Source organism: Olea europaea, chromosome 17 (genome assembly GCF_002742605.1).
Source record: "Olea europaea var. sylvestris chromosome 17, O_europaea_v1, whole genome shotgun sequence".
Lineage (NCBI taxonomy): Eukaryota > Viridiplantae > Streptophyta > Magnoliopsida > Lamiales > Oleaceae > Olea > Olea europaea.
The window spans coordinates 2,639,189-2,664,108 of NC_036253.1; the positions used below are offsets into that span (position 1 = coordinate 2,639,189).

Below are 24,920 nucleotides of genomic sequence, written 5' to 3' on the forward strand. Positions count from 1 at the left end.
GAAAACAGATGATGTCATTTTCTGGAAAAGAAAGAAGGCTCAAATAATAAGAGAAAAACAGAGACATTACTTCGACTAGAAAAGTCCCAACTATTTTATCATAATAACTAGAAATAACATTGATAACAGTTCAACATTTGTTTTTTTAAAGTCAAAAATACATATTGCAACTTAAGATTACAGTTAACAGCAATTATACAACTAAATGGAACAGCAGAAATGTTTTTTTTACCTAGTTAATATACAATTCCTGAAAAAAAAAAAATAAAAAAAAAATAAAGGTGTTCTATAACGGTACAATTCCAACCCGAAGAACAAAATATAAGCCAGAGTGAATCATATCCAAGCGATGCTATTCCACCATTCACAAAATACTCATCCCAACTACATGCTGTAGTTTGATTTTCATGGAAATGCGTTCCATTTTGACATTCCAGAAGAGAACGTACAGCAATCCCACTAAAAATGGCCTAGTCGCTCCTGGTACACCACAAGAGGAAAATATTCAAACGGGGTAAAATGTTATACTTGCAATATTATAAATTCACCTTAGACAGAGGATGACGTGAAACTTAAAACAAGAAACCCGATTTTGATACCAGTGTTTGTTGGAAAATAATATATTAAAGCAATCTATTCAAGTTGAATGAAATTGTAACAACAATTCGTAGGTTTCAAGTCTAGTCAATTTGCATTTGAATTGGTTCAATTCCATAATCAATTTGTGTTAAATTCAAAATTAACTAAAAATTTGGAACCTCCCTCATCCTAGTACCATATAAAGAGGTGTTTTCCTTATTCTTCACACCAAAAATATGAGAGTGTTTTCTTCACACTAAGGCCTTGTTTGACTAACATTCTTTAAAAAAAAAAAATACATTCTTAAACATTAATTTGACATGACCATACATTCTTCAATAAAATAATATTACACGCAAATTCAAAACTTTTCCTTATTTTTTACCACACATTTCCCATCACTGCACTATTCCAAAATGCTTTAATATAAAAATAATGTGGCTCAAACAAGGGCTAAATCTCTTTTCGTTTCAAGAGTTTAACTTTTAGTAACTTAGATAGTTTAGTTCTTTGTTCTAGATTAGTGATAAAATTGTGAACTTTCTTAGTTCATCTAAAGTTGTGATGAGATACTAATCAGCTACTGTCAACCGTTGTATCTTGTAAGACGGACTTCATCAATCCTCTTGCACCACAGTGGGAGGTGAATCTATTTAAAGAAAATTGTGTGCAACACGGGCCTCGATTTATTTTAATATTGCTACTACCTCAACAACCATTTCCTCTAATTTTATTATTACTCTATTCATTGTAATGTTTCCTTCCATTTTTTATTAATACAATTCCAGAAATATTTCTAATTTCCTTTTTGTATTCTTCGTAACAGTTTTTATTTCCAGTAAAGAAAAGAAACGTATTTCCAACTTTAACAAGAAAAAAAAATTATTTACTTTTAAAACTTAAATGTAAACTTTTATAAACTTAGTCAAGCATGCTCTTAGGAGAAATGAATCAATTATGTTGAATTATCACACCTGCAGCATCTGCATCAACTTCGGATGTTCTTCTAGAAGCTGACAAAGTTTATCACGATCACTCAACAGAGACTGCAATCAAGCATGGAAAAAATGATCAGAACGGAGTTTGTTACCAAACCGGGCTAGTAAGTTGTATAAATCGTGCCAAAGCAATGCAAAGTACGGTACCTGAATTGCTTCTGGGGATTTAAAGTATTCCTGCAACGACATTCCAGGGTCTTGTTGCTGGGATGTGCTATCCGCATGCTGATGCTGAACTCGTGACTGCTCAACTTGTTGCGATGAATGTGCAGCATTATCCTGCTGTAGGGTCTGATAGTACATGTGGGCAGGAGAGAGGTGGGACACTTTTAGGGGACTTTGCAACACAGACATGCCTTGCTCCTGTGGGGAAGCAGGAATGGATGGCCGCAGATGCTGTGGTGGCTGTAGTGGCTGCAACTGAGTAAGAGGTGGTATGGAGTGAAATGGAGGAAGAGACATGGGAAGGTTTTGCGAAATACTAGGTAGGTTTTCTCCATGATGTGGAACTAAACTATTCCCATAAAGATTGATAGGTACGGAACTGGGCCTGAAATGCAAGGGTTGCACTGAAGGAGGCGGGGTATAAGAAGTTAGCATCGTCCGTGATGCCGAAAGGTTGCCTAATCCAGTACCCATTGAAGGTGCGATGGGGTTTTGCTGATGCTCGGAACTACCAACAGCTTGAATGTACAACGGAGACTGAGAATTTGGATTTTTAAATGAGGATATTGCAGAAGGGTTGAATGAATAGGGAGGTGGTGTAGGAGGAAGAGGTGGCGGCGGTCTACTAGATCTGCCAAGGGAAGAATGGGATGTCAGTCCGAATCTTGAATCAGGCAAAGGACTGGAAGTTGCCAGTGAAGAATTGCTAGCCAAAACAGCCAGATATTCTGACTGAACCTGCAAAATTGGAGAAGGGTTATTCAACTTGTAGGAAAGATTAACTGCAGGCTGCACATCTGCACACAGAATTGAAAATGGAAAAAGGCTGACTTACAATGGTATCTGTAGTTTGAGATAATACGGGTGAGACTCTTCGTGGAGGTGGCATTGGAGGCAAAGGTGGCTGATTTAAAGGTACAGTTCCACTTTGTGGAAAATTTGCTTGCGAATAGAAGGTAGGAGGCAGCCTGGAGCCAAAAGCTAATTGTCCAGTTGAAGAGGGAGTGTTTGCATAGACTTGAGTAGAAATTCCAGAACCACTAGCTCCTGCAGGAGATTCAATCCTTGGTTTTTGGACTAGAGAACTCTTCACGTCCTCTGACTGATCAGGAAATTTTCTACCCGAAGAAATGCTTGGTTCTTGAGTCAATAGCATCTCTGGACGAGATGCAGACATTCTTGAAGAAAATTCACTTGGCGTATTTTCATCCATGTTTGAAGCTAAAGGCGTACTCAAGTGAGAAAACTGACTACCTTCATTCACGTCAGCATCTGTCTCCTCAACTACTGAATGAGGAGAACTTTGCTCGACTACAACAGATGGAGGCTGCTGTAGATGGGCATCCTTTTGAGGAAACATCAGTTTATCATCAGGTTCAGATTCAGATTCCTCAGCATCAAATACAATATCAATTCTCTGTAGATCATCATCAAGATCAGGTTTCAACTTCAGAGGTTTACTGAGCTTCTCAGCATCTGTGTTGTTATCTGGTACTGTTGCTTGCACCGGTGCTGTTGTCTCGGTACCTGCGGATCCCACAGAATTTTGGCGCTCCCTCTGTCTGGCCATGAACTCATCCACATGGATTGATGGTGGTCTCCCACTGGTAGATCCTATCCGTGGGACAGCAATTACATTAGAATTTGTACCATCAGCATTTCTTTCTCTCGCAACATAGTCATCCACATGCATAGAAGGAGGTCTGCTAGTATTTGGCTTACGCTGTCGAAAAGTATCCCTATGAGTAGGGCCAGAGGGGGCAGCAACAGGTACCGATCCCCTAGAGAATGTACTTTGTGTGATGGCCTCAGCTACAGCATTTTCCCATCTGGCACGCCTATTTGGTCCTTCCAATGAGGAGATCTTTCTTTTTGCAGGAAGACCGGTCTGTGCAAGTCTATCACGCAGAGTTTCAGGACATTCCCATAAAAATTTGTTTCCAAATTCATCCAAGCTGTAATCCTCCATCTGTTCTATGCTACGGTTTGCAATTTTTTGCACCCTCGAAAGAACTGGAGCAACAACTAATGAGCTAGGGAGACTGGCAATTGTAACATCCTCATTCACTGTATCAGTTGACTTTTGCAACAAATGTATTAATGAGTTTGCAGCCTCCTTAACCTGCATATCCATTATCATGTAATTGAGAGGAACAAGGGAAGGAGCTAAAAAAAGGTAAGGAAAATGAGAGACTGTACCTTGTACAGAGCAGGAGGCACATCCCCTGCAGCTGAATATGTACCACTGCTTATCTCTGACTCTAACAGATTTGCAAACTCCTCGATCTGGTTCATGCTCTCTTCAATAAAACCATCTACAGAACTCTCATCCTTGATTCTGAAAAAGAACTTGATAGCAGCCACCCTCTCCAAGTTGAAGCTAAAAAAGAAACAATACAGGTGGCAATTTATTTCGTGCTATATTGCAAAAATCAATTTTTTAAATCTTACCTCGTAGAAGTTGATTGACATAAATTATAAATTAATAAAAGAAAATCTAGTATTATGAAAATGAAAAGTGTAGGCCAATAGAAATGAAAATATATTTCATAGATAGAAAGTTGAGATACTATCTAATCACATAATGAGACAATAGAACAGAAATTTCTAGATGACCTCACTGTATTAATGGAGAAATGTGTGTGTGGCTGTTGCTAAAGAAGGATAAAGATTCACAGCAAACACAAATTTTACCTTACAGGATAAGAGTATCAGAAAACCCCCCCTATGTTTCAACATGTCCAATCTCAAGCCCACACAAACTATAGGTGCAACAGGTTGACGGCAAATATAAAATTGTCAAATATATTGCATGAAGCCTTCATAGATTTTTCTAGGAGCGTCTCCTACTACAGATGCACCACATCAGACACCACATGTAGTCAAAGTGGCTAGCAAGGCTGTACTGCATAAGCAATGTGGCACACCAAAATGCAAAGGTTTCAAGAAGCATTGATTCCCACGCGCTAATGCTAGAGGTGTAAAGAAGTTAACGCAAGATATAGAATAGGGTAGAGTAGAAATTTCAAATTCCAATACACAATAAAATCCTTAGAACTAGTACATCAGCTGGTAGGAGGAACCTTATAACATGCACACAGATGTATGAAAGAGAGAGAAGCTGATGCAGGATGCGGGATAGAAACTTTGGTATAAGGGAAGGAATATAATAGAAATATTGTAGAAACAATAACAGCACTGAGTTTACAAAATGAAGAAGTAACAGATAAATGCATTGGAGATAAAATTATACTAGTTAGACTTATATTAGGAGAATTAGCATCGTTAATCAAAATATTCTACAAATAGGATTAGACAAGGCAAAAAGGTATTGGAAGGACACGAATAATTTTCTAGTGAACCTAAGATCTTTATTAGAGGATAAACTTCTTTCCTATGTGAGTCTTATAGAATGCTTACCCACTTTCGAAAATTGGCTTTGCCTTGAGATCTTAGAGCATATATGCCTAAGCTTAAAAGCTACTCAAAAGCAACTTTTAATCTTAGCAAAACATGCTAATAGATACCTTTTAGGCAGTCACATTAAGAAATATAATACTGACAAACGGGAAGCCAAGAAGGGGCATAGCAATCTTGGAACCGAGACCAAGAGAAAGTTCTGGTACATCTTAGCAAAGAAATGAGTAGTAGGTATCTCAGCCAAGTTACTTGAACTAAAGATGAAAGATAAATAATTTTGTCTCTTAGCAGTAAGATCAGACAAAATGGACAAATTAGTTTCATAAGTTATTTAATGTGCATTGTGGGAATCTATCTCCTTTACAGAGGATAAAAATGATAAATATACTATAAATATCAATGTATCAAAAGTGAAGTGGCTATGAAGGGGATGAAAATGATAGAAAGCAATTAGTACAGAAATCATTTAATAAAATCTTAAAGATTAATACACGTGTTTTATGCGTGGTGGGGATTTTATAGTTCAAATTTGTTAACAAATCCTCAAAGATATGTTTGACAAGGCGGAAAGAAATTAAATCCCGCTTGAATGTGCTACCGACATGCATTCTTGCAGAAAATATTTTGTGGAGCACGATGAACATTGTAGAGGAAATCATAATGAGGGGTTTTGTGTGTTTGTGCTTCAACATGCGCATTGGCGCTGCGGCAAAGACCTTCCATTCAAGGAACTAATACTTGAGGGCATAGGGTGAAGGTTGGTGTCGAAGGCGATATGTAAAGAGGTGCTGCGAGCAGAAGTGCGAGGGGCACTGTGTGGATGCTTGCCCATAAAAGGATGGTCTACTATTATTATTGCAATGAGAGGGTGCGCGACGATGTCAAGCTCACATCTTGCTATGAGGGCATTAGAAGATTGAATGGGGGAGAATGTCATGCACTAAGCATACTCTCCCTATATAGCACGACAAGGTCATGAAAAGATAAGTGTATGGCCTATATTATTGAATAGTATACTAATGATGTCATCATATACACGTACTGTACAAAATCCTACACATAAGATTGCGTATTTTCCGGTTGTCTCGTACTTATCAACCTATGCAAAAAGATAAGGTTGCCCTGGGGGCAAGAAAGCTCGAGGATTGCACAGGCTGTCCGTGCCCTGCAAGATGGTGGAATTTATCTCTTAACATACCCTAGCAAAATGGTTGTTCGCTTGAATAGACCAATCTTGAAATCCATGTACTCATTTTTTAGTCTTAATAAGATCAAATAGCTCGTTAAAGCTTATTGAGCTCCGTTACCATACTTGAGGTTTCATCTTAAAAGGCAATAAGAACTATATCCCAAAACTTTATACGTTCGTATCAACTTCGATAATTAGATGATTTGGGATTTATCTCTTAACAAAATTCACCAAGCAAAGGTTTTCGACATGTCAACATGGAGTCCAAAGCTAAAGTGTGAGATGATGGGCTGTTAAGGACATAACCCAAACTTAAACAAGCACAACTTTGCACTAGCTAGGTTCGACTGCATTTAACCTTACACTTCATTAAGTACAGCCTTGTTATCAAGGAGATAATGCAAAATGTTAAACATCATAAAGGGACTAGAGAATGATAAATTAGAGAATAGAGATATATAATCGAAAAATTATAAGCTGAAATTTTTGAATTATAGTTGGCAGAAAATCTTTAGGTTAACATAGAGAACAAAAAGAAAATTATGAACAAACCTTTCCCCGTCCATGCAAAAGCGTAATGCTCCTGTGCATAATGTAACAATAGCTGAAGCAGTATATACTGGAGAAATACCATTCGAGGCAATCGACCTCACTAAAGTAGTCCAGCAACATAAAAATGGAGGATGCTCCCTCCAATCAGATACATCAATTAGATTGTATCTTCCATCACTTTCACGTCTACTTTGGGACTCAGAAATCTCAATGCCAGAGGAACGAATATGCATAAAAATCGACAGTAAAGCATTTTGGCCTTCAGTAGTGGAACCCATTTCTTTGAAAGCTGACAGACACATAACTAATTCTTTTCCAACAGGCAAAACCTGAAATAAGTGTAAAAAATAAAAAATAAAAAACAAAAAATAAATAAATAGAAACAGAAACAGAAGGATTAAACAATATCAATGGGATGGCAAGACGTCTAAACAAAATTTTTTGATTTTGGAATATGCAGGACAGACTTGACTTCCATACTCCAAAAGAATTCACAGCCTGTCACGTATGAGAATGATCACTTGAAAAGTACAACAAAAATAAGGAAGCATCTGTATAAAAAATGGGAGAACAAAAACAGCATATTCCCAAAGATGATGCCGTACAGTTCCTCAAACTACATCCTTCTGATATGAGATTGTTAATTTAGCCATTACTTGCTCAAAGATCTTAACAGTTTCGATAAAGCATTGGGGCCTCAAGATCTACCATGTCAAAGTAACAATAACGAGACCACGACTCATATACAGTAATGGGGAAAACTCTCTCTATAGGATGATATTCCTTCTTTTTTTTTTTTTTTTTTTTTTTAAATATGTCTCTATAGGATGATATTCATTCCAAAGATTCTGCAAAAATTATTATTCAAGTCAAAGAAACGCAACCATCATCCATTGAACATCCATGTAAGAACCCAAGTGAAAGCATTTATATCATTCCTTCTCTTACAATCAAAACACCAACATGTTCCTTTAGACACCAGTGTCACAATCGACTGATAGATTCCTTATTAATTGGCTCTCTTGGGTGTGAACTACTGACAAGTTAAAGGGTACCATATTCTTTTCAAACCAAAAAAGAACTTAGCCATTGATTATTTTCAACTTTTATTCAATCAACTATCTTCTGCCCCACTGGAGAAGCCAGAACACGTGTTCAAGGTGTCTTTGAATAAATATCCTTATAATCTGGTATCATTCTCTCTTCATCTCACCAAATCTCTGCAGGGTGGTCAAAATTACACTAATTCACACTTACGACCAAGGATGCAAAATTACTTCCCATAATTTAGAGTTTGGACTAAACACGAGCATCTTTTGATACGCACAAACTCCCCCATTCTTTCTATTGGAAAGCGATATCATCCTTAGAAAGTAATTAATTACATCAACTGCCAGTTATTCGAATAAATATATACAGCTGAAAGTCTGAAATATTAAGAACAAACATGCTGACACAGTCATCAAAAAAATAGGACACGGGCAAGCCAGAGACAAACCTAGACTCCATAAAAACAAGAATTTAATAACAAGAATATAAAATATACGTTAGATTAATACAATTATTATAATAAGAATTTAATAAAATTTGAGATAGAATTTGAAATGAACGTTAAATTAACACAGTTGTTACTTTTTTTCATAACGCCCGACAAACCCTGTTGTGCTTTAGGAATCATGAATTTTCCATGGGAAAGGTCGAACACCCATCTAAGTCTCTCCATCGTCACCTCTCAAAAATTAGTTTAATGGAAACTTCTTTTGATTTCATTTTCAGGTTAGTTTCCTTTTTGTGTAACTTTTATTTTGGTCATTTTCAAAAGGATTTGAGTCTGCACCAATTCAGCAACATGTCCAGATTAAAAAAAAAAAATGAGGAAGATAACAAGAACCAGTTCATAAGCTAATTTGCAAAGTTCTGTGTTTTACAATGAAGAACTAGTTATCAACATGATGCAGATACACAAATGAGATGTATACCATGGAAAATTTAAGGAGATAGGACAAAAGTTTGATGCATTCTTCGGCTGTCAAACTCTCACGAATGCACCTGAGAAACACAAACTAACTCTTGTAAGCATGATTATAAATCTCTATCCATGCACAAAAAGTGTAATTGCATTAGATGAAAGCTCTTCAAAACATTTTCTAACCTTCCATTAGCTCCAGCATATTGCACAGAAGCTCGAGAATAACTCATTAATGAGATAGACTTAAATATGTGTACACACCAACTAATCAAAGAAAATTCATCTTTAGCTACATTTCCGTTTTCTGGGAACAGTTTTACGTCCGAGTTAGTGGCACTAATACACCTCTCGAGCACTTTCGTGAGCATCTGAACATAACCCTCCTTCAGCAATAATGACTGACAAGGATAATAAAGATAATGAGAGAGTAATATTGTAATTGTAAGCATTTTAATTAGATATGTGTTGAATGGGGAGACTTTTTAAGTTAAACACCACCTTTCCATTTGGATGTTCCAATAAGCTACCAAGAAAACTCAGCAATCGAAAGCCCTGAATGGAACCACAAGAAAGGGTAATGTCAAGATGATAATTATGTAAAATTGACTGAAATTTGTGAAACACGAGATTATTATGACCTTGTAAGCATCCACATCAGATAATGTCAAGGGTTCTGAAAGGTGATGAGAGATCCATGATATGATAGGTTGAAGCAGGACTGAAGCATTATCGATATTTAAGTTTGCAATACGGACTATGAAGACCCGCAGCATATCTTGTATGACAACTGACGTCTGATACATGATAATAACACAATCAGAGAGAAATACTAAACATAAAGGCCACGAATACGATCAGAGAGAGGCATAACGAAAAATAAGACATGTTTGACAGACCACCACACCAGAAGTGAAGAACATCAATCTGAAGAAAACAGAAATAACAAGAAAGAAAACTTAAATGTATGATAGAGAATTATACACTGATAGCACAATGCAGAACTACTTCTGCCAGTTTCACAAGCTGTGGTGACAATTGACAAACCAGCTTCTCGGGGTGTCCAGAAAGTAAATACCAGTTGATCTGTTTCTCTTTCTTAGATCCCAACAATGTCCCCACAGACAACGATCTGACAGCAGTCAACATTGGTGCTCCATTCTTCCACAGCCAGATACTTTCATCTGGAAACAAGTCATTCTAGAAAGCCAGAGAATGTAATGAAGAACTGCATCAAACTCATTTCTATCATCAATTCATTATTTATTGAGAGAACGATGCAATAGGAAGGTTCAAATACCAGTAGACAAAGTAAACTACAGGTTTCCTTTGGGCCCAGTGCCAGTACAGAAGTTGTATGAAGATTGTCGAAGAGGAAGTGAAAAAGGCCAGGAGTCCAACCATAAACTGGCCAACAGGCTAGTGCTGATGCAAGAAGATGGCACACAGCTTCAAAGCCAAGTGCAGAATCGGGGCAAGGATAACATAAGTCTGAAGCACAGACTGCCAATTTGGGGCTGCATATGGAAGAAATCATTCATTTCTCCACAAGACTGTATTCAAAGAAATATTAGAAATTCCACACTACCTCACTTCTCGATGCAATTGTAGAAGGGTGTTCATTAGCTTTGTATTCCTGTGTTGCTCCTTAGCTTCCTACAGGGTGGAGCAAGAACATGTCTCAATATCACATAGCTCTGTATACAATCAGCTTAAATGGCAGAAGAGCCATATCAAGTGAAGCTATAACAGACCAGAGAAGGTAGACAGTGTCAGACAACTCAATCTGTATCCGGGGCACCTTTTTTTTTTTTTTTTTTTTTTTTTTTTTTTTAAAGATAAGAAACATAATTTTATCCCAACTGTTAATGAAGACGGCAATCATTCTCACACAAACGATCGTGATTCCAGCATGTTGTTTGAAAACATCAAGTAAAAGCACATCTTAACGGTTCTACAAAAAAAGATTCATACATCACTTTCCTAATATAAAATAAATTTCAAACAAGTGAAATGATTGTTTCTGATAACACACGAAAAACACCAATAATATAACAAATCATCAAGGAATTTTTTGGACAGAAACTCTTTTCCTCTATCCCCTAGATTAAGGTTGAGCAAAACAAAATGTCTCGTTAGCAAACGAAATAACAGTAAAATCAAAAATCTCTAGCTTGTGTAAGAAATTATACAATCACCTTGTCTCTAGATCAGAAGAGCATTTATCCGCAGCTTTCCTCAATGAATCAAGCAGCTACTTAAGCTAAGGTAAATTACCTTTTACTATTCATTATTTTATATTTTTTCAAAGGGAATAGAAGAGTAAATCTACTCTCCTTACCATTATATTGGTGAGCACAAAACTTGAGCATTTGTATTGCATAAACCTATATCATTTACTATTAAAAAACATCTATATACATGCAGAGATTTAACAATGAATAGAAATCCAGTCCAAAATGAGAAATTCAGAAAAATTCATCGCCACTAACCTTTATCCTTTGCAACAGATTAATCAGGAGGACCAAAGATGGAATCAACAGGTCAACGAGGCTCTTCTCACGATTACGTTCCAGCAGTACATCTGAAGTTGTATTGCCCTCGGTACCATCATCAACTAAATAATCTGCATAAGAAGAGAACCTTGTTTTCAGTCTTCACAAGTGCTGAAGATTTGATATTCCGTCATTAGTTAAAGCTGGAAATGAGAAATATATTTGCACTAGCTTGAGCGGGAGTGTTGGAAGATTTGATTTAATTTTCCTCGTTCAATCAAATCCTAGAAAGGCTGGGGTTTTATTTGTCTCCTAATTTAGAAGATAAAATCGAGTTGTCTTTTCTTTGTATAGGACATATTATGGTAAAGCCTTCTTGGTCAAATTAAGGTATGTATTTATAGGAAAGATTATGGTAGGTATCATAGAAAGGATTATGGTAGTTATACAAATTCTCAATTTCTCTTTGTATTTATGTCTCAATTCATTTTAGTCTATGATTTCTGTTAGGAAGAAATCAGCATAATGTACTAAACAGACCACAACCAAGTTCCTTCATATATTTGCTTAAAAAAAAAGGTTCCTTCGTACAAAAACAAAATGTTGCACAAAAAAGAAGCTATTGATATAGAAATACTGCAGTAAAATGAATAACTTGTGAAGGGTCCAGAGATGGCAAGAACATTCATATTAGTAATTCATCACCAAGACAACCACTACATCACCAAACGCGCACATTCACAAGCCATCTCAATCACCATTGCAATGCAACATCCACTGTTTCCATCTGATTGCAGTGACCTCCAGGGTTCTTCGCACCTGGACAGTACCAGGACCCTTGTGCCCCAGCCCTTGATCAGAGAAAGCTTCCCGTCAATGCTATAGCTCCGAAACTACCAGTCTAGCCAGCACAGCCCCATGTGTGAAAGTGCATCTCGTGTGTTTTTAGCATTGTGCTCTTACCCGGATCTTTTATTTGAAAATTCGCATTTTGATCCAAAGAATTGGCTGAGCGTGCCTTTAAAATAGCCCGATCATAGATTTTTTTGTCTAAAAGCAATGTTACACACTCATTTAAGGATGCCTGAGTGTGAGTTCAGATCCACATGTACTACCACGTCTCAGTTTATAAAAGGAATCAAAATACTAGGAGACGTTGCTGAGCACTTTCTTTAATGTGTCTTGGAAAATATCCATGCCTGAAATGAACTGAAGACTTGTACCTCTAGACCGAAGATGTTGCAAACAGGAAGTTAATGTGCATTACCATTTACTTCCCCAGAATCAAGAACAAATGCACAGATTATTCCAAGCCATATGCGATTCGAAAAATGATATTAACATGTCGGTGATAAAGCAGTACTCAAAATTAGAAGATTATGTAGCATCTGCATCCCAATTATCGAATGGACAGAATAAATGCATGTATAACAATGATGACGGTTAGCAATAGTGGTGAAGCAGCAGGCTGCTCTTTAACAGGAGGAAAATATTAAATTTGAGGTAATTCATATGACCAGCAACTAAATACAGATTTGACACTAACGGGTCAACTGACAGTGGTATGATCAATGACCTATTGTACCTTTCACAAACAAAAATTTCTGCAAGGTTTTTGAAAAACTTGGTACGAAAAATATTATTGCCAACACCAGCAAGAATCCCTACTAACCATAAATGTTGGATGCCCTTTCAAGCATGAGTTTACAGTTGATCATTACAGCATGGATAACCACGACAGCGCCTTCATCATAGAGAGCAGCAGCAACATCCTATACGGTTCAAACTAGAATTAGCCAGAAAGATCTCCTACATGTCATCCAGCATTACAGAATTAATTTATATTTTCTTACTGTATTATCTGAAATAAATGCCAGAATTCGAAATGCTGTCGTCAATTGAGCAACAGAAGAATCGCGAAGAATGACACCAACAAAATCCTTCTCCATAATACGTTTTCCAAGTAAATTATCAATAATGGTACCATCATAATTGCTGGAAGAATTTCCAACCACATCGTCAACATCCATCACATCAGATGCTAAAACACTATTTGTGGCCATGTGAGCATCCCTTCCGGAAGCCAACACAGCAGCATAGCGTAAGAGACCAATAGCCCCATTTCTCTGGTAAACAACTCCGGCATCTATCCACTCAAGAAGCCGGGCAGGTGCATCTTTCTTGTTCGACCCTGGTGAGGAGAAATGTAATACCCTGTGAAGTTCCTTAGCATGATCTATCCACGATGCTAAAGAAGATGCAGTCGAATCAGTAACAATAACTTCAAGAATCTCCACTGCTGCATGAAAGATTGCAAGACTTAGTGGTGATACTCCCGCAACTGGATCAAGTTCCCTTCCGGAATGCAATGCAGTCATCAAAATTGAAAGAGCCTGCAGCAAAATTAGAAGATAAAGTTCATTATAATTAAAAATTCGAACACTGTTACCATTCAAGATGATATAAAAATGGCAAGAATCAGAAAAAGGAGACCACAAATTTCATCCAGTGATCAGATATGTTCCAAACACCACCAAATAAAACAACTGATATTGCTGGTTCATGGTAGCACTAACAGTAACGATCATATAAATCTCAGTTTTAATTAAATACTTAGTGAGGCTCACTAATGTTACTCCAAATTCACAGGCTATGCACCACATTGTTGAGAAATATTACAGAAATTTCATTACAAGCTATATTGGTATTACTCATGTTATACCTCTGGAAAATTCACCAAAGCCAACAGAGCCTGTCGTCCGCACTCTGAGCTGAAATACATCATAGAAATGTTGGTCAAAAGACTAAAGCTAATGCAAAATCCAGATATATCCAGCCTCTAAATAGATCAATTCAGTGCTACCGTGAAAGGCGACAAAGATCCCAGAGTACCCAGAGAAATTCTTCAGTATCTGGAGCCAATGTAAGTAAATTATCTACAGCATTTATCTGCAATAAGAGCATAGGAAACTGCAAATGGTTGGAAATAGAGCCTTTGAAAGGAATATGAAAATATACTAAGAGCATGTTTGGCTAAGCTTCAGAAGTTTTGAGTACAAGTAAATATGTGTTAAAATACATAACTTCTATTATAGGTTAAAGATGAAACTTAAGTTAATTATTTTGACAAAAATGTATGAGTTTACTCCACAAAATAACTTTTTCAATTATAAGTACGCAAAAGTTTTTACCCAAACATGTTTGGGGACAAAAAGTTGTATGTACATTCACATTTTTTAGGCTTACCCAATTGTGCTCCAAGATGCATTGAGAAACAAGACAGATAAAAATTTGATGTACATCAAGAATGAGAAAAACTGAAATCAGAAAATGAAACCTTGCAAAGAACCAAAAATTATTTAGAAATGGAACTGACCGCCCTAACATGCATCTCGATGATTACGCTAACTTGCTGTGGGCGGCAAAAAAAATTCTTCGATATCAGGACAGACGCATGCCGAAGAGATATGGAGTCTCCCTTCCTAACATCATCTACACCCCCTAAGGCATGAATGATCATACTGGAGACTTCAGGATCATGTAGAAGAAAAGTTAATCCTGACAGAAAAGCAGGCAAAATAAATCACAAGAACTCACAAATTGATGTTGTTATGCAGTAAAGGTAACAGCCTTAAAACCTGAGCGACAAAAGAGAAGTGAGAGTATTGTAGCTTCAATATGTGATACAATATCTAATAATAAGTCCAAAGCATGTCCTGTTTCAGATCTCAAAATAGAAGATGACAGCAAAGCAGCTGACAAAGGAAGGAAGCCCCTCTCCTGCTTGCAATAAAACAGAGAAATTAATTGTACGGCCAAAAAAAGAAATCAAACAAAATAGAAGAATGAACACAAGGAAGAGAAGAAAAATGTACACCATTTTGTGGTTAGCAAACAACCGTGGATCACAGGAAGTTGCAATTTACAGCAAAAGTTTCATCATGCCAAAAAAGGGTGAAATGACAAAGCTGCTTATATTTAAAAAATTTGAAAGTATAAAATTTTCTCCTTGAGATAAAAATTAAAGTTTTTAGTTATTTGAGACAAATTATTCTTTGATCTATAAATTATTGATATTATAAATACAATTGTTACTGATAATGCTTACATTCTAATTTTATAATTTAGTATATTATAAAATTTCTAAAAAATTATAGTATTCCCATTTTTGTTATGTACAACCACACAAGTCATCAACCAAAAGCTTCTGAGTATTATATATTCATTTTCGTCTTAATTTAAAATAATTTCTCCATACATAACAAAATCCATGAGATAATTATTTGATTTTTTAGTCATCAACCAAAAGCTTCTGAGTATTATATATTCATTTTCGTCTTAATTTAAAATAATTTCTCCATACATAACAAAATCCATGAGATAATTATTTGATATAAAAAATCCAATAAAATGTTAAATTATAATTTTTCCAACCTTTTTTTAGATGAAAATAGATTAATATATCTTATTATATATATGTGACAACTAAATGCATGTTTGGGAAGCATTTAAAAACGGTTTAAATTTTAAATCGATAGAAATGTGTGGTGGATGAGCTGGTAGTATTTGTGGATCCACAAAATGTGTGAATAAAAAGTTGTTTGACCAATTATAAATAGTTTAAAACCATTAGCCAAACATGGGTTAAGTATTACTGGTCCCACTGGTAAGCCAGCTAGCCTTATAAGTTGGAGGTCCAAGGATCAAATCTTCTGTCCACAAAATCGCAAAATTAAAATTTTGAAAACTGGTGAAAAACCAGGCTGGTTGACGGGGGTGTGAAAAACTTTCGGTTTACCGAATCTTGACTATGTCAATTGCAGTCCGGTCACATAAGCCACCAGGCCCAGTCAAGGGCCCACATCGCAGTTTATCCGACACGACTGGCTGGGACAGGATTCATAACTATTGTATTATGAGGCAGGTAAAACATTAGGAAATGGTTGTCAAGATTTTCCAAATTCATGGATTTTGAAGTAGGACCGTTGCATGGAGTGCAAATCTAGAACTGAGAACATAAAATGAACTGCCACGTTATAGAACAAGTGTGAAAAGGAATATACTCTCTTGCATAGGCAGCAAACATCTTGCCAATACATGCAAGACGGAAAATAGCAATGTCATTTAAACTGAACCGAAATGGCCAGTTCAACAAAGAAAAAAAACAAGAACAGGTCCGGAAACTAGTTCGATTTTAGGTGAAAAAACCAGAAAATGGCAAACTGTTAAAAATCGTCCAGTTCAACTTAAATTTTGTTATTTATTTTTTGTTGTTCTTTTTACTATCGCATCCTAAACCATTTACTAGTTCTAGGTCGATGCCCGGAAAAGTTTTTAGAACATTGGTAAATAGATATTTCACAATACATGCTTCAGAGAATTGCTAACATTGTAACCAGAAGAAAATAAAGGTCATACTAGGTCATTGTATATGCGTGTAATAGAGGAGACCCTTTCATGCTTACAGCTGTGATAACTACAACTCTAATGTGGTGGTTCTTCAAAATACAAGAATTTGACGTGTATCTTTATTTTTTCATCATCGTCAATTTCTACTATTTAGTTTACATTGGATGTGAATTCCTTCGTGAGGGAATTACACACATCAACTTATTACTCTCTTGACTTGGCAACTATGGATCATGACGAGGCAGGTGCTTGAACACATTAAAGAATGTGCTGCACATGATGTGTTACAGAAACACGAGTACAACAGCATACCTTGAGAAGGGAAAGCAAATGCGGGTCAATGTCCCAATTGGAAAAGCAACTATTTGAGAGTTTAATCAAGCCTCTTGTTTTGCTATATGGCAATAGTCCAGCATCATCGAGGATAAAATATTTGCTTGCAGCAGCCATCGGAGAAGGGTCTTCAATTGGGCCATGCAAATTTATCAATATCTGAAATAATACTTGTCAACGAATACGCACTAAGAAACTATCATATTTTATATGACCACTCAAATCTCAACAAATACGAATTAAGAAACCAGCATAATACATATGACCAATTTTAGAGAATAACTTGCATGCATCCACGCTGATAACTATGCTAGAGATACAGCTTAAAATATCATATTATATGGCACATACCACGAGCTTTTTAAGTTGAGCTTTAGCACTGGCAAGCATGTCCAAAGTGAAATTTGTAGCATGACCAACTGAAGAAATAACCCCCAGTACAGATACCATTGCACACTGCAAGATAGAAATACGACATTTTTTATTAAGCAAAGCAATGATTTCAATTAAGCTGGTTAAAAAAAAATTCTTCCACAAGAGCACAAAAAACTTCCAGAGCTCCCTCCCACTCCAATAAAACAAAACAGCAGAACCAGTCATGCATAGTGGGAAGGTGAAGCATGTACCTCATATCTGCAAGCAACTTCATAAAAACGCAGACGATGAAGTATGTAAGTTGCAAGTGAAGCAATATCATGCTTCTGATTCTGCAACAACAACTTCAACAAATGATTATAGCCATCACTAATACCAGAAGGGATGCTTTCATCTTCTCGAGGCCACCATCCTAGGAACCCTTCACAGCCAATTGAAAGCTGAGTAGCCTGCTCAATAACTCCAAGCAAAAAGATTGTAATAGTAGTAGAATTCTGAGTCCCGTGGGAGAAAATATATCCAAGTTGCTTCATGCCACCATAATTAACAAAGTGAAAGCAGCTCTCCCTAGCAGAGCACAATAAAAGAGCCGCACTCAACAACATTATGGTGTTCTTGTTCTGAAAAAAAAAAAAAAAAAGGAATAAAAATTCAGTACTTTCACATTTTAAACATTTTGACATCTGTGTGAAAAATAAAAAAGATATGAGAGAATTGGTTTCACTTCTCTGTTAGATCTGCTAAAAAATGCAAATGGATGCCACTAGAATAAAAAAAGTCCTGTTACCGGTGAAAGTTCTGGATATCCAACATTTCCAGAGTTTCCACAAAAATCAAAGTGTTCGTATAAAGTGGACACCAACTCCTTGGGAGTAGGAACCTCATATTCAGAACATAAGCTATCTGAACCTCCTGAATGAAATCTAAGACTTTTAAAAACATCTGAAAGTTCCTTCCGGGCTTCAGTAAGAATATGATGAGCCTCACCGCCACTTTTCAATATATCTACGCTTAATCTCTTCTTATTAATAGTCTCATAAGACAGGTGAGGAGTTGCATAAATTGAGGCCACTGATAACAAGGAACTAAGAACTTTATCTGCTGCTGCCCCAAGGTTCAGAGACCCCAAAATCTTAAAAGCTAGATGTAAACATGTCTTTATTTCAAGAGGAATATCCAATGCAATAACTGTTTGGGACAATATTTTCAGGGGAAGCACAAGTTCCTCAATTGTTGGTTTCATTGGACGAAATGCAGGAGGAAGGTCCTCGAGTTTTCCCTCAATAGCACTAACATTATCCGTCAAAGAACTATCTAGGTCAACTTCTATGTTGAATTGGCCTAAATCTTCAGCTGTGTTCCCGTATATGACCATACTTAAGGTGCGATAGCTGCCCCTTATGACCAGATGGTTTGTCACCACAGACTGCAAAGGGATAACAAAGAGAACAAGTAATTTAAAAAAATGACGAATCACAAAATTAGCAGATTTTCACATAAGCAAAATGCATGCATAGACTAACTGAAAGATGTCAATGATTTACAAAAGGAGGAAATGTGTTACACAAGCCCAAGAATTTGTTTGGCACTGCCACCAAGAGGCTGATCCTTCTTGTATATTTGTAGCTATTAATGATGTTCTATGACTTCTACAGCTCGACTTGCGTTGTTTCAGTAGTTTGTTTTATATATCTATGAATATTTTGTGTTAGCTCTATTCCAGTCTTTCGTCCTTGTGGATGCCATATAGGCTTTCAGAGGTATCTAGTAATTGATTTACTTTTCTGTAATGTCTAAAAGGAAAATGTCCTTGTTGATTAGTCTTTAAAATGGATTATTGACTATAGATGAGCTTTAGCTGATCTCATCAGATATGTTAATGTATTTCCATGATTTCCCAATGTCCCATACTTTGGGTCCATGGTTGTTAATTTATTATTTGATTTCACTTTGAAGTCCTTACTAATCAGGGATTGATCTTAGAAGCAGGAAATCAGCAGTTCGCTATTTTGGGCTCTATTCCTCATCCTAGTTGCAGGAATCTTATAGGCATATAAATACTAGGTCTATTCCAGTAAACCTGTTTTCTCAAACAATTAAACTTGCTAAGTACTGTCCACCGAGCCTGGACAGATCTCATTTATGTCCCAAAATCATTTCATATCATGCTAGATCAATCTTAGTTGTTTGTCTTGCCCTTTGGCTATCAAATTGAGCAACCACCTGCCATAACTTCAACTGTATGAAGTTGTGCTAGGCCAGATATATATTTTTATTGCGTCGTATTATTTCTTTTAATGGAAACACCCCACTTTTTGGAGGCCTTGCACAAGTTGAACAAAATAATTTTCATAGAACCATAATCTGTATTGAGTACAAGGACCCATCAAAACCATATCGATGAAAAGCTCTCACACTGTGCAGCTATGACCATATCAGAGTGGTATCAAGATTCAAGAACATCAACTACTAAAACAGAATAAGATCCGTAAAAAAGAAAAATTGGAAAACCCTTAAGTTTTAGAGAATACCTCTATTTCAAGTACATTTGATGATGAATGAGAATACAGAAAGGGCTGACATAGCCGCCTAAATCTTGTTTCTCCTTCACAATGAACAAAAACCTCCAATGCAAAGGAGGGAGGTGAAGTGGCCCTGTAAAGTAAAGAAAATTAAATGAGGGATGTGAAGTGGCCCTCCAAAGTAAATGCCAAATCTGGGAGAAATTAAAGAAACTGAACAGAAACCATTTGATCCCTTCCTTCAAGACATGATATCAGCGGTAATATAGATCGTTAGGTTAGACATTAATTCCGTGGAAAATGTAGAGAGATGGATAGCCACCATACCCTATAAGTTTCACCGAAGAACAAGCTGACGGAGCATTCTGCTCAAGAAACTCACAAGCAGTGATGACTACAGGCTCCGCAAATAACACCTGGGGTGAAAACAGAGGAGGAACACTTGCAACAATTAACAAAATATTTCAATTCCAAAACCAGTAATGATTTCATATAAGTACATAGCATTTCAAGGGGGAACACAAGAAGCAAAATATCTTTTTGTGTGTATGTGCGTGTTAGCGTGCATAATTCTAGTGTACAAACATGAACAAGCAAGGGGACTGATTTTTGTTGTCTAGAGAACTGGCTTAAGGTTTAAGCAAATAACTGAAAGAGGCAATAAAATGTCACATGAAGCATAAAGGGCCAGAGTTAGATTGATGGAGACAATAGGCTAGGCAGGCAAAAGCACATTCAAAAGCAAAAGAGGAGGAAAAAACAAAATGGGTTTAATGACCAAAACCTGCTAAAGCAGGCAATTATACTTTTGAGCCAAACCGCCAGGTCCTGTGACTGTGAGGATAAATGAGGGTGACTAAGAGAATTGGGTAAACCAAGAATGATAGGAAATGGAGTTTAGGACAATTCGAGAAGTGTTAGGACGACTTGATTATTAGAGTTCGAAGAAATATGGAGGACGAGAACTTCATAATACTGACAACTCAAGGCCTCGTTCTAATTCAATTCAGCTATTTGAATTGTTCCGTTATGTTTACATCTCTATCTGTATTATCTTCTAGATAATGAGGATGACATGGTGATGATTGTAGACAATGTTGATGTGTCAGTGTCAAAGTTTGATGGTGACGCAGGATGAAACTAGTCCTACTGATGAAGATAACTTATGTTGGAACATTTTCGCCTTTTCATAGGCTCTACCAACCTTAAGGACTCCAAACCATTCAGTGTAAAAGTTTGATGGTGACACAGGATGAAACTAGTCCGACTGATGAAGATAAATTATGTTGGAACATTTTCGCCTTTTCATAGGCCCTACCAATCTTATGGACTCCAAACCATTCTAACTTGGAAAACTTAAACATATAGAAGTCCGAAGCCTAATGTAACTAAGAAATCCTTAATCACGGAAAAAAATTCAAAATCGAATACTATAACAAGGAAATCTTTGACAGCCGGCAAAAAATCCCAATTATAGTTTATACCCTAAACGAAATGCGATGCAAACACTCCAAACTAGGGCTGTAAGCAAAAATCACAAAACCGGAAAACTAAACCGAAACCGCATTTTAGAAACCGTCGGTTTGGTGCCATGTGGACCCGGTCAACGAAATGGTTTTGACCCAAACCAAACTGGTCAAAATGGTTTGGTTTAGGTTTGAGAATTTTAATTACGGTTTGAAACCAAACCGGACTAGCGAAAAAATATATAAAAATAAAAAAATGAAAAAAATGAAATTTTTTGAAAATTCATCCAAATATGTAAAATTCAATAGTTTTGTCATTTGTGAGTATTTTTGGCAATTCCTAATTTTATAATACAGATATATTATTATTATTATTATTATTATTATTATCCAATAATCCTAATATATATATATATAATAATTTCAAGACTAACATAATCTATCAAAAGCCTTTTTCCTCTTCAAAATTTAGATGAACTCCAATCGACACCCAACACAGTTTTGAGCCACCGGCACCACACACTTCTTTTTCAGATTTTTCACGCTCTTCAAATTTGAATTGAAGTCCATTATACCAAATCGGAGACAAAGAGATCCTAGACCTTCGGTGATAATATTTGCTACAAATAAAGTTTCAGATCAATAATTTTTTGGAGCAAACTAAGGTAAGAATTTGAAATTAAATGTGTTTCGTAACTCATACAAACGTAAACTTGTGTAATTGTTATGTTTAGATATTATAAATAATTGCTTTATTATTGTGGTTGGTTATTTTCTTTGTTTAATCAGTATCATTATATTTTTTAAACCTTATATCTAGTTTAGTAAACTTGTATTGTTACATTATTATATCGTCATTAGCCTAAAAAAGGTGAACAAAAATGAAAAAAAACTATGTTTTAGTTTATTGTGATTTCACTTTGATTTAGTTAATATTTAAATTTATAGTAGATATATTTAGCTCCTATTTGAGCCATATTTTCCATATCATCATAATGAGAAAATTGACTATTGAGAGGAGGCTGGGTCCCACACATAAAATAGCAGATCAACAAAGACGGCTACACTTGTGGAATAACGGTCCAAAATTTCATTTTTTTGTCTCAAAAATTTGGTTCAAACAAGGGCTTAGTTTGTTTTAGATTTATTACTAGTGAGATATAAATATATATTAAATTCAATGAATTAATGATATAAAAGTACACCGGCAAAAAATTATATGGCGAAATTGGCGGTTTAAAACCGGACCAAACCGTTAGGTTTAGGTTTGAGTTTTTTTCAAACCGTTCAAAATGGTTTGGTTTAGGTTTGGATTTTTTTCAAACCATTTTAAACGGTTTGGTTTGAAAATCTGTCAAAAACCGGTAAAATCGGACCGCTTACACCCCTACTCCAAACAAAAAAATTACTAATCTAACGGAGATTTTAAACAAAAATTTTAAATTCTTGTTCTTGCATCATATCAATAAAAGCTATCCCAAACACGCTCTAATATACGCGATTGATTCAAAAAAAATGTTTGTACTTCTGTCTATACTCTTCATGTGTACAAAGTTGTAACAATTCATAATGTATTGATCTTTTTACACACTTCTAAAGATGCTGGTTTTAATTGGGTTTTCAAAAGTAGGTGTAATAGATTACTCCTCGAAAAGAAATTATATTTCGAAAGGGCAAGAGTGGGTTTTTTAACATGGAAAGCAATAGTTTTGCCTACCTTTTGCAAATGTTGATAAGAGGAAAAAATAGGATCGTTGAGGGATTTTAACTAGAAGTTTCTGAATATGAGATAGAGCTAAGTTCTTATCATGCTTTAGATTTCTATGGTAAAAATCAACGATGTTCCATCCTCTTTAATTATCTACGGTAAAGATATATTGTGTTGTTGACTTTGTTATTTTTCAACTAATAAATATTAAGAGTGTCAGTTTATTTCTAGATGGGAAAAGTCAGCGAGTCCAATAAAACAATCAAAGAAAAAGGTTGGGCTAAGAATAAAGAAGTTGGAAGAGACAATCAATGCTATTCGAAGTTATCACTTGGTCATAAAGGACAAAATTCCAATAGAAGTATTCCGTAACAAATCATCTTAAAGATGGAACATTTCTACCATATTATAGTAGATATATGTTAAGTTATGGAGTTTAATTATTGCCGATCCTAATTATTATCACCTTGTGGAGATTGGAGTCCTTGTAAAATTCAATTTTGCCCCCTAATTTATCTCATAAATAGGGAACCGTCCTTAGGCTTTTTAATTATAATCAAAAAGAGACAAAGATGGGCTAGAGAAGATAGGATCGCGATTTTCTCTTATAAACCTTTTTTCATCATAATGAATTACTACAGCGACAGAGAAGATGTAGTCTCATATTGAGGTGAACATCTATAAATCTCGCATGTTCTTTAGTATTTATTTTTCTTTCTTCAAATTAATTCCTCTCGGAAAAAGAAAATTAAGATTTATAATTCTCAACAGATATCATGCCTACCTGAGATTTTCTCTACTATTAAGCAACTTAAATTTTTTCTTAACCCTAAAAGTTGAACTTTTGCAAAAGTAAAATAGGACCACCGGGGTAATTGCTCATTTAAAAAAATAACAATAATATCCTGCTCCACGTTGTACCTACAGTAGCCACTTATTCCAGCATATCTAAACATTTACGATTTCATTTTTTACAGTAAATTCCTGGTGTGGTTACATAATTAGCCAAGCCTCCCGCACTGCAAAAGAAGGTTTTAGATAGGTGATCCAATTAAAATATATAGTCCTGTGTGTTTATTCTTCTCTTACTGCAAATGGTGATCGACAATGCACAACAGGAAAATTAATCATGTATATGTCAGTATTTGCCAAACATTTGTCCATGTCCTATTGAACTGTTCTCTATTAGATGTAAAATTGTCTAACATAAAGAATTACAAGAAATCTAACGTTGGTCCAATTTTCATATCTCGCCCCTCCTGAATCCATACCATGCTTTCACAATGATGTGTCGAAGCAAAATTGTGTCAGACCATGTAATTGAATACTAGTATTAACAAATTACGTAGTTCCATTGTTACATTGTTTGAATTATACATCTTTGATCTAGTGTAAAAAATATATACTATATGAGTCATAAAATTTCAGCTGCCAATTTTTTTAAGCAAAAACTTAAAAAATTCATAAGCATCAATTCAAAATTTCAATTTACCCTCCAATTCTATAGACAAAAATAAATAAATAATTGAAAATTGAAAATTTATTAAATACCTCGTCGACGTATTCCTTGAGGTTGGGGTGAGCGAATGTCTGAGCGAAGAGCACGCAAGGTTCGGGTCGACCCATTTCTTTTTGTGACCCGGATTGCATCGAATTGAATCAATATGTAGATATCTAGGGTTTTAGCTCGTTTCTACATCTCTCATTATAGAAGAGAAAGAGATGCAGCAAATACCCAGACGG

The 24,920-nt window shown here is 35.8% G+C and overlaps 1 protein-coding gene across 2 annotated transcripts; it reads right to left on the reverse strand.

Annotated features, from left to right (window-relative positions):
• Nucleotides 1-70: 70 nt before the first annotated feature.
• On the reverse strand, nucleotides 71-24,920 carry LOC111366041. Of its 2 annotated transcripts, XM_022986673.1 has the most exons (27): nucleotides 24,729-24,920; nucleotides 20,331-20,419; nucleotides 20,013-20,136; nucleotides 18,269-18,907; nucleotides 17,733-18,101; nucleotides 17,458-17,562; nucleotides 17,086-17,265; nucleotides 15,003-15,144; nucleotides 14,741-14,922; nucleotides 14,228-14,313; nucleotides 14,087-14,135; nucleotides 13,218-13,757; nucleotides 13,037-13,136; nucleotides 11,362-11,495; nucleotides 10,458-10,525; nucleotides 10,170-10,386; nucleotides 9,854-10,069; nucleotides 9,511-9,666; nucleotides 9,371-9,424; nucleotides 9,056-9,270; nucleotides 8,883-8,952; nucleotides 6,904-7,232; nucleotides 3,942-4,122; nucleotides 2,578-3,864; nucleotides 1,725-2,480; nucleotides 1,554-1,625; nucleotides 71-480 (listed from the first exon to the last, which is right to left on the reverse strand). In XM_022986673.1, the coding sequence occupies exons 1-27, from the start codon at nucleotides 24,825-24,827 to the stop codon at nucleotides 460-462; spliced, it is 6,480 nt and encodes a 2,159-aa protein (XP_022842441.1). In that variant the 5' UTR covers nucleotides 24,828-24,920; the 3' UTR covers nucleotides 71-459. The 2 variants fall into 2 exon arrangements, with proteins under 2 accessions (XP_022842441.1, XP_022842443.1); XM_022986675.1 differs by lacking the exon at nucleotides 18,269-18,907.

Excerpts from the sequence above, each read along its gene's own strand:
- LOC111366041 (XM_022986673.1), bottom strand. The coding sequence starts at position 24,827 with ATGCAATCCGGGTCACAAAAAGAAATGGGTCGACCCGAACCTTGCGTG. Across the intron at positions 13,758-14,086 it reads CTTTGGTGAATTTTCCAGAG|GCTCTTTCAATTTTGATGAC; the intron begins GTATAACATGAG and ends ATTTTGCTGCAG. Across the intron at positions 481-1,553 it reads AGTTGATGCAGATGCTGCAG|GAGCGACTAGGCCATTTTTA; the intron begins GTGTGATAATTC and ends GTGGTGTACCAG.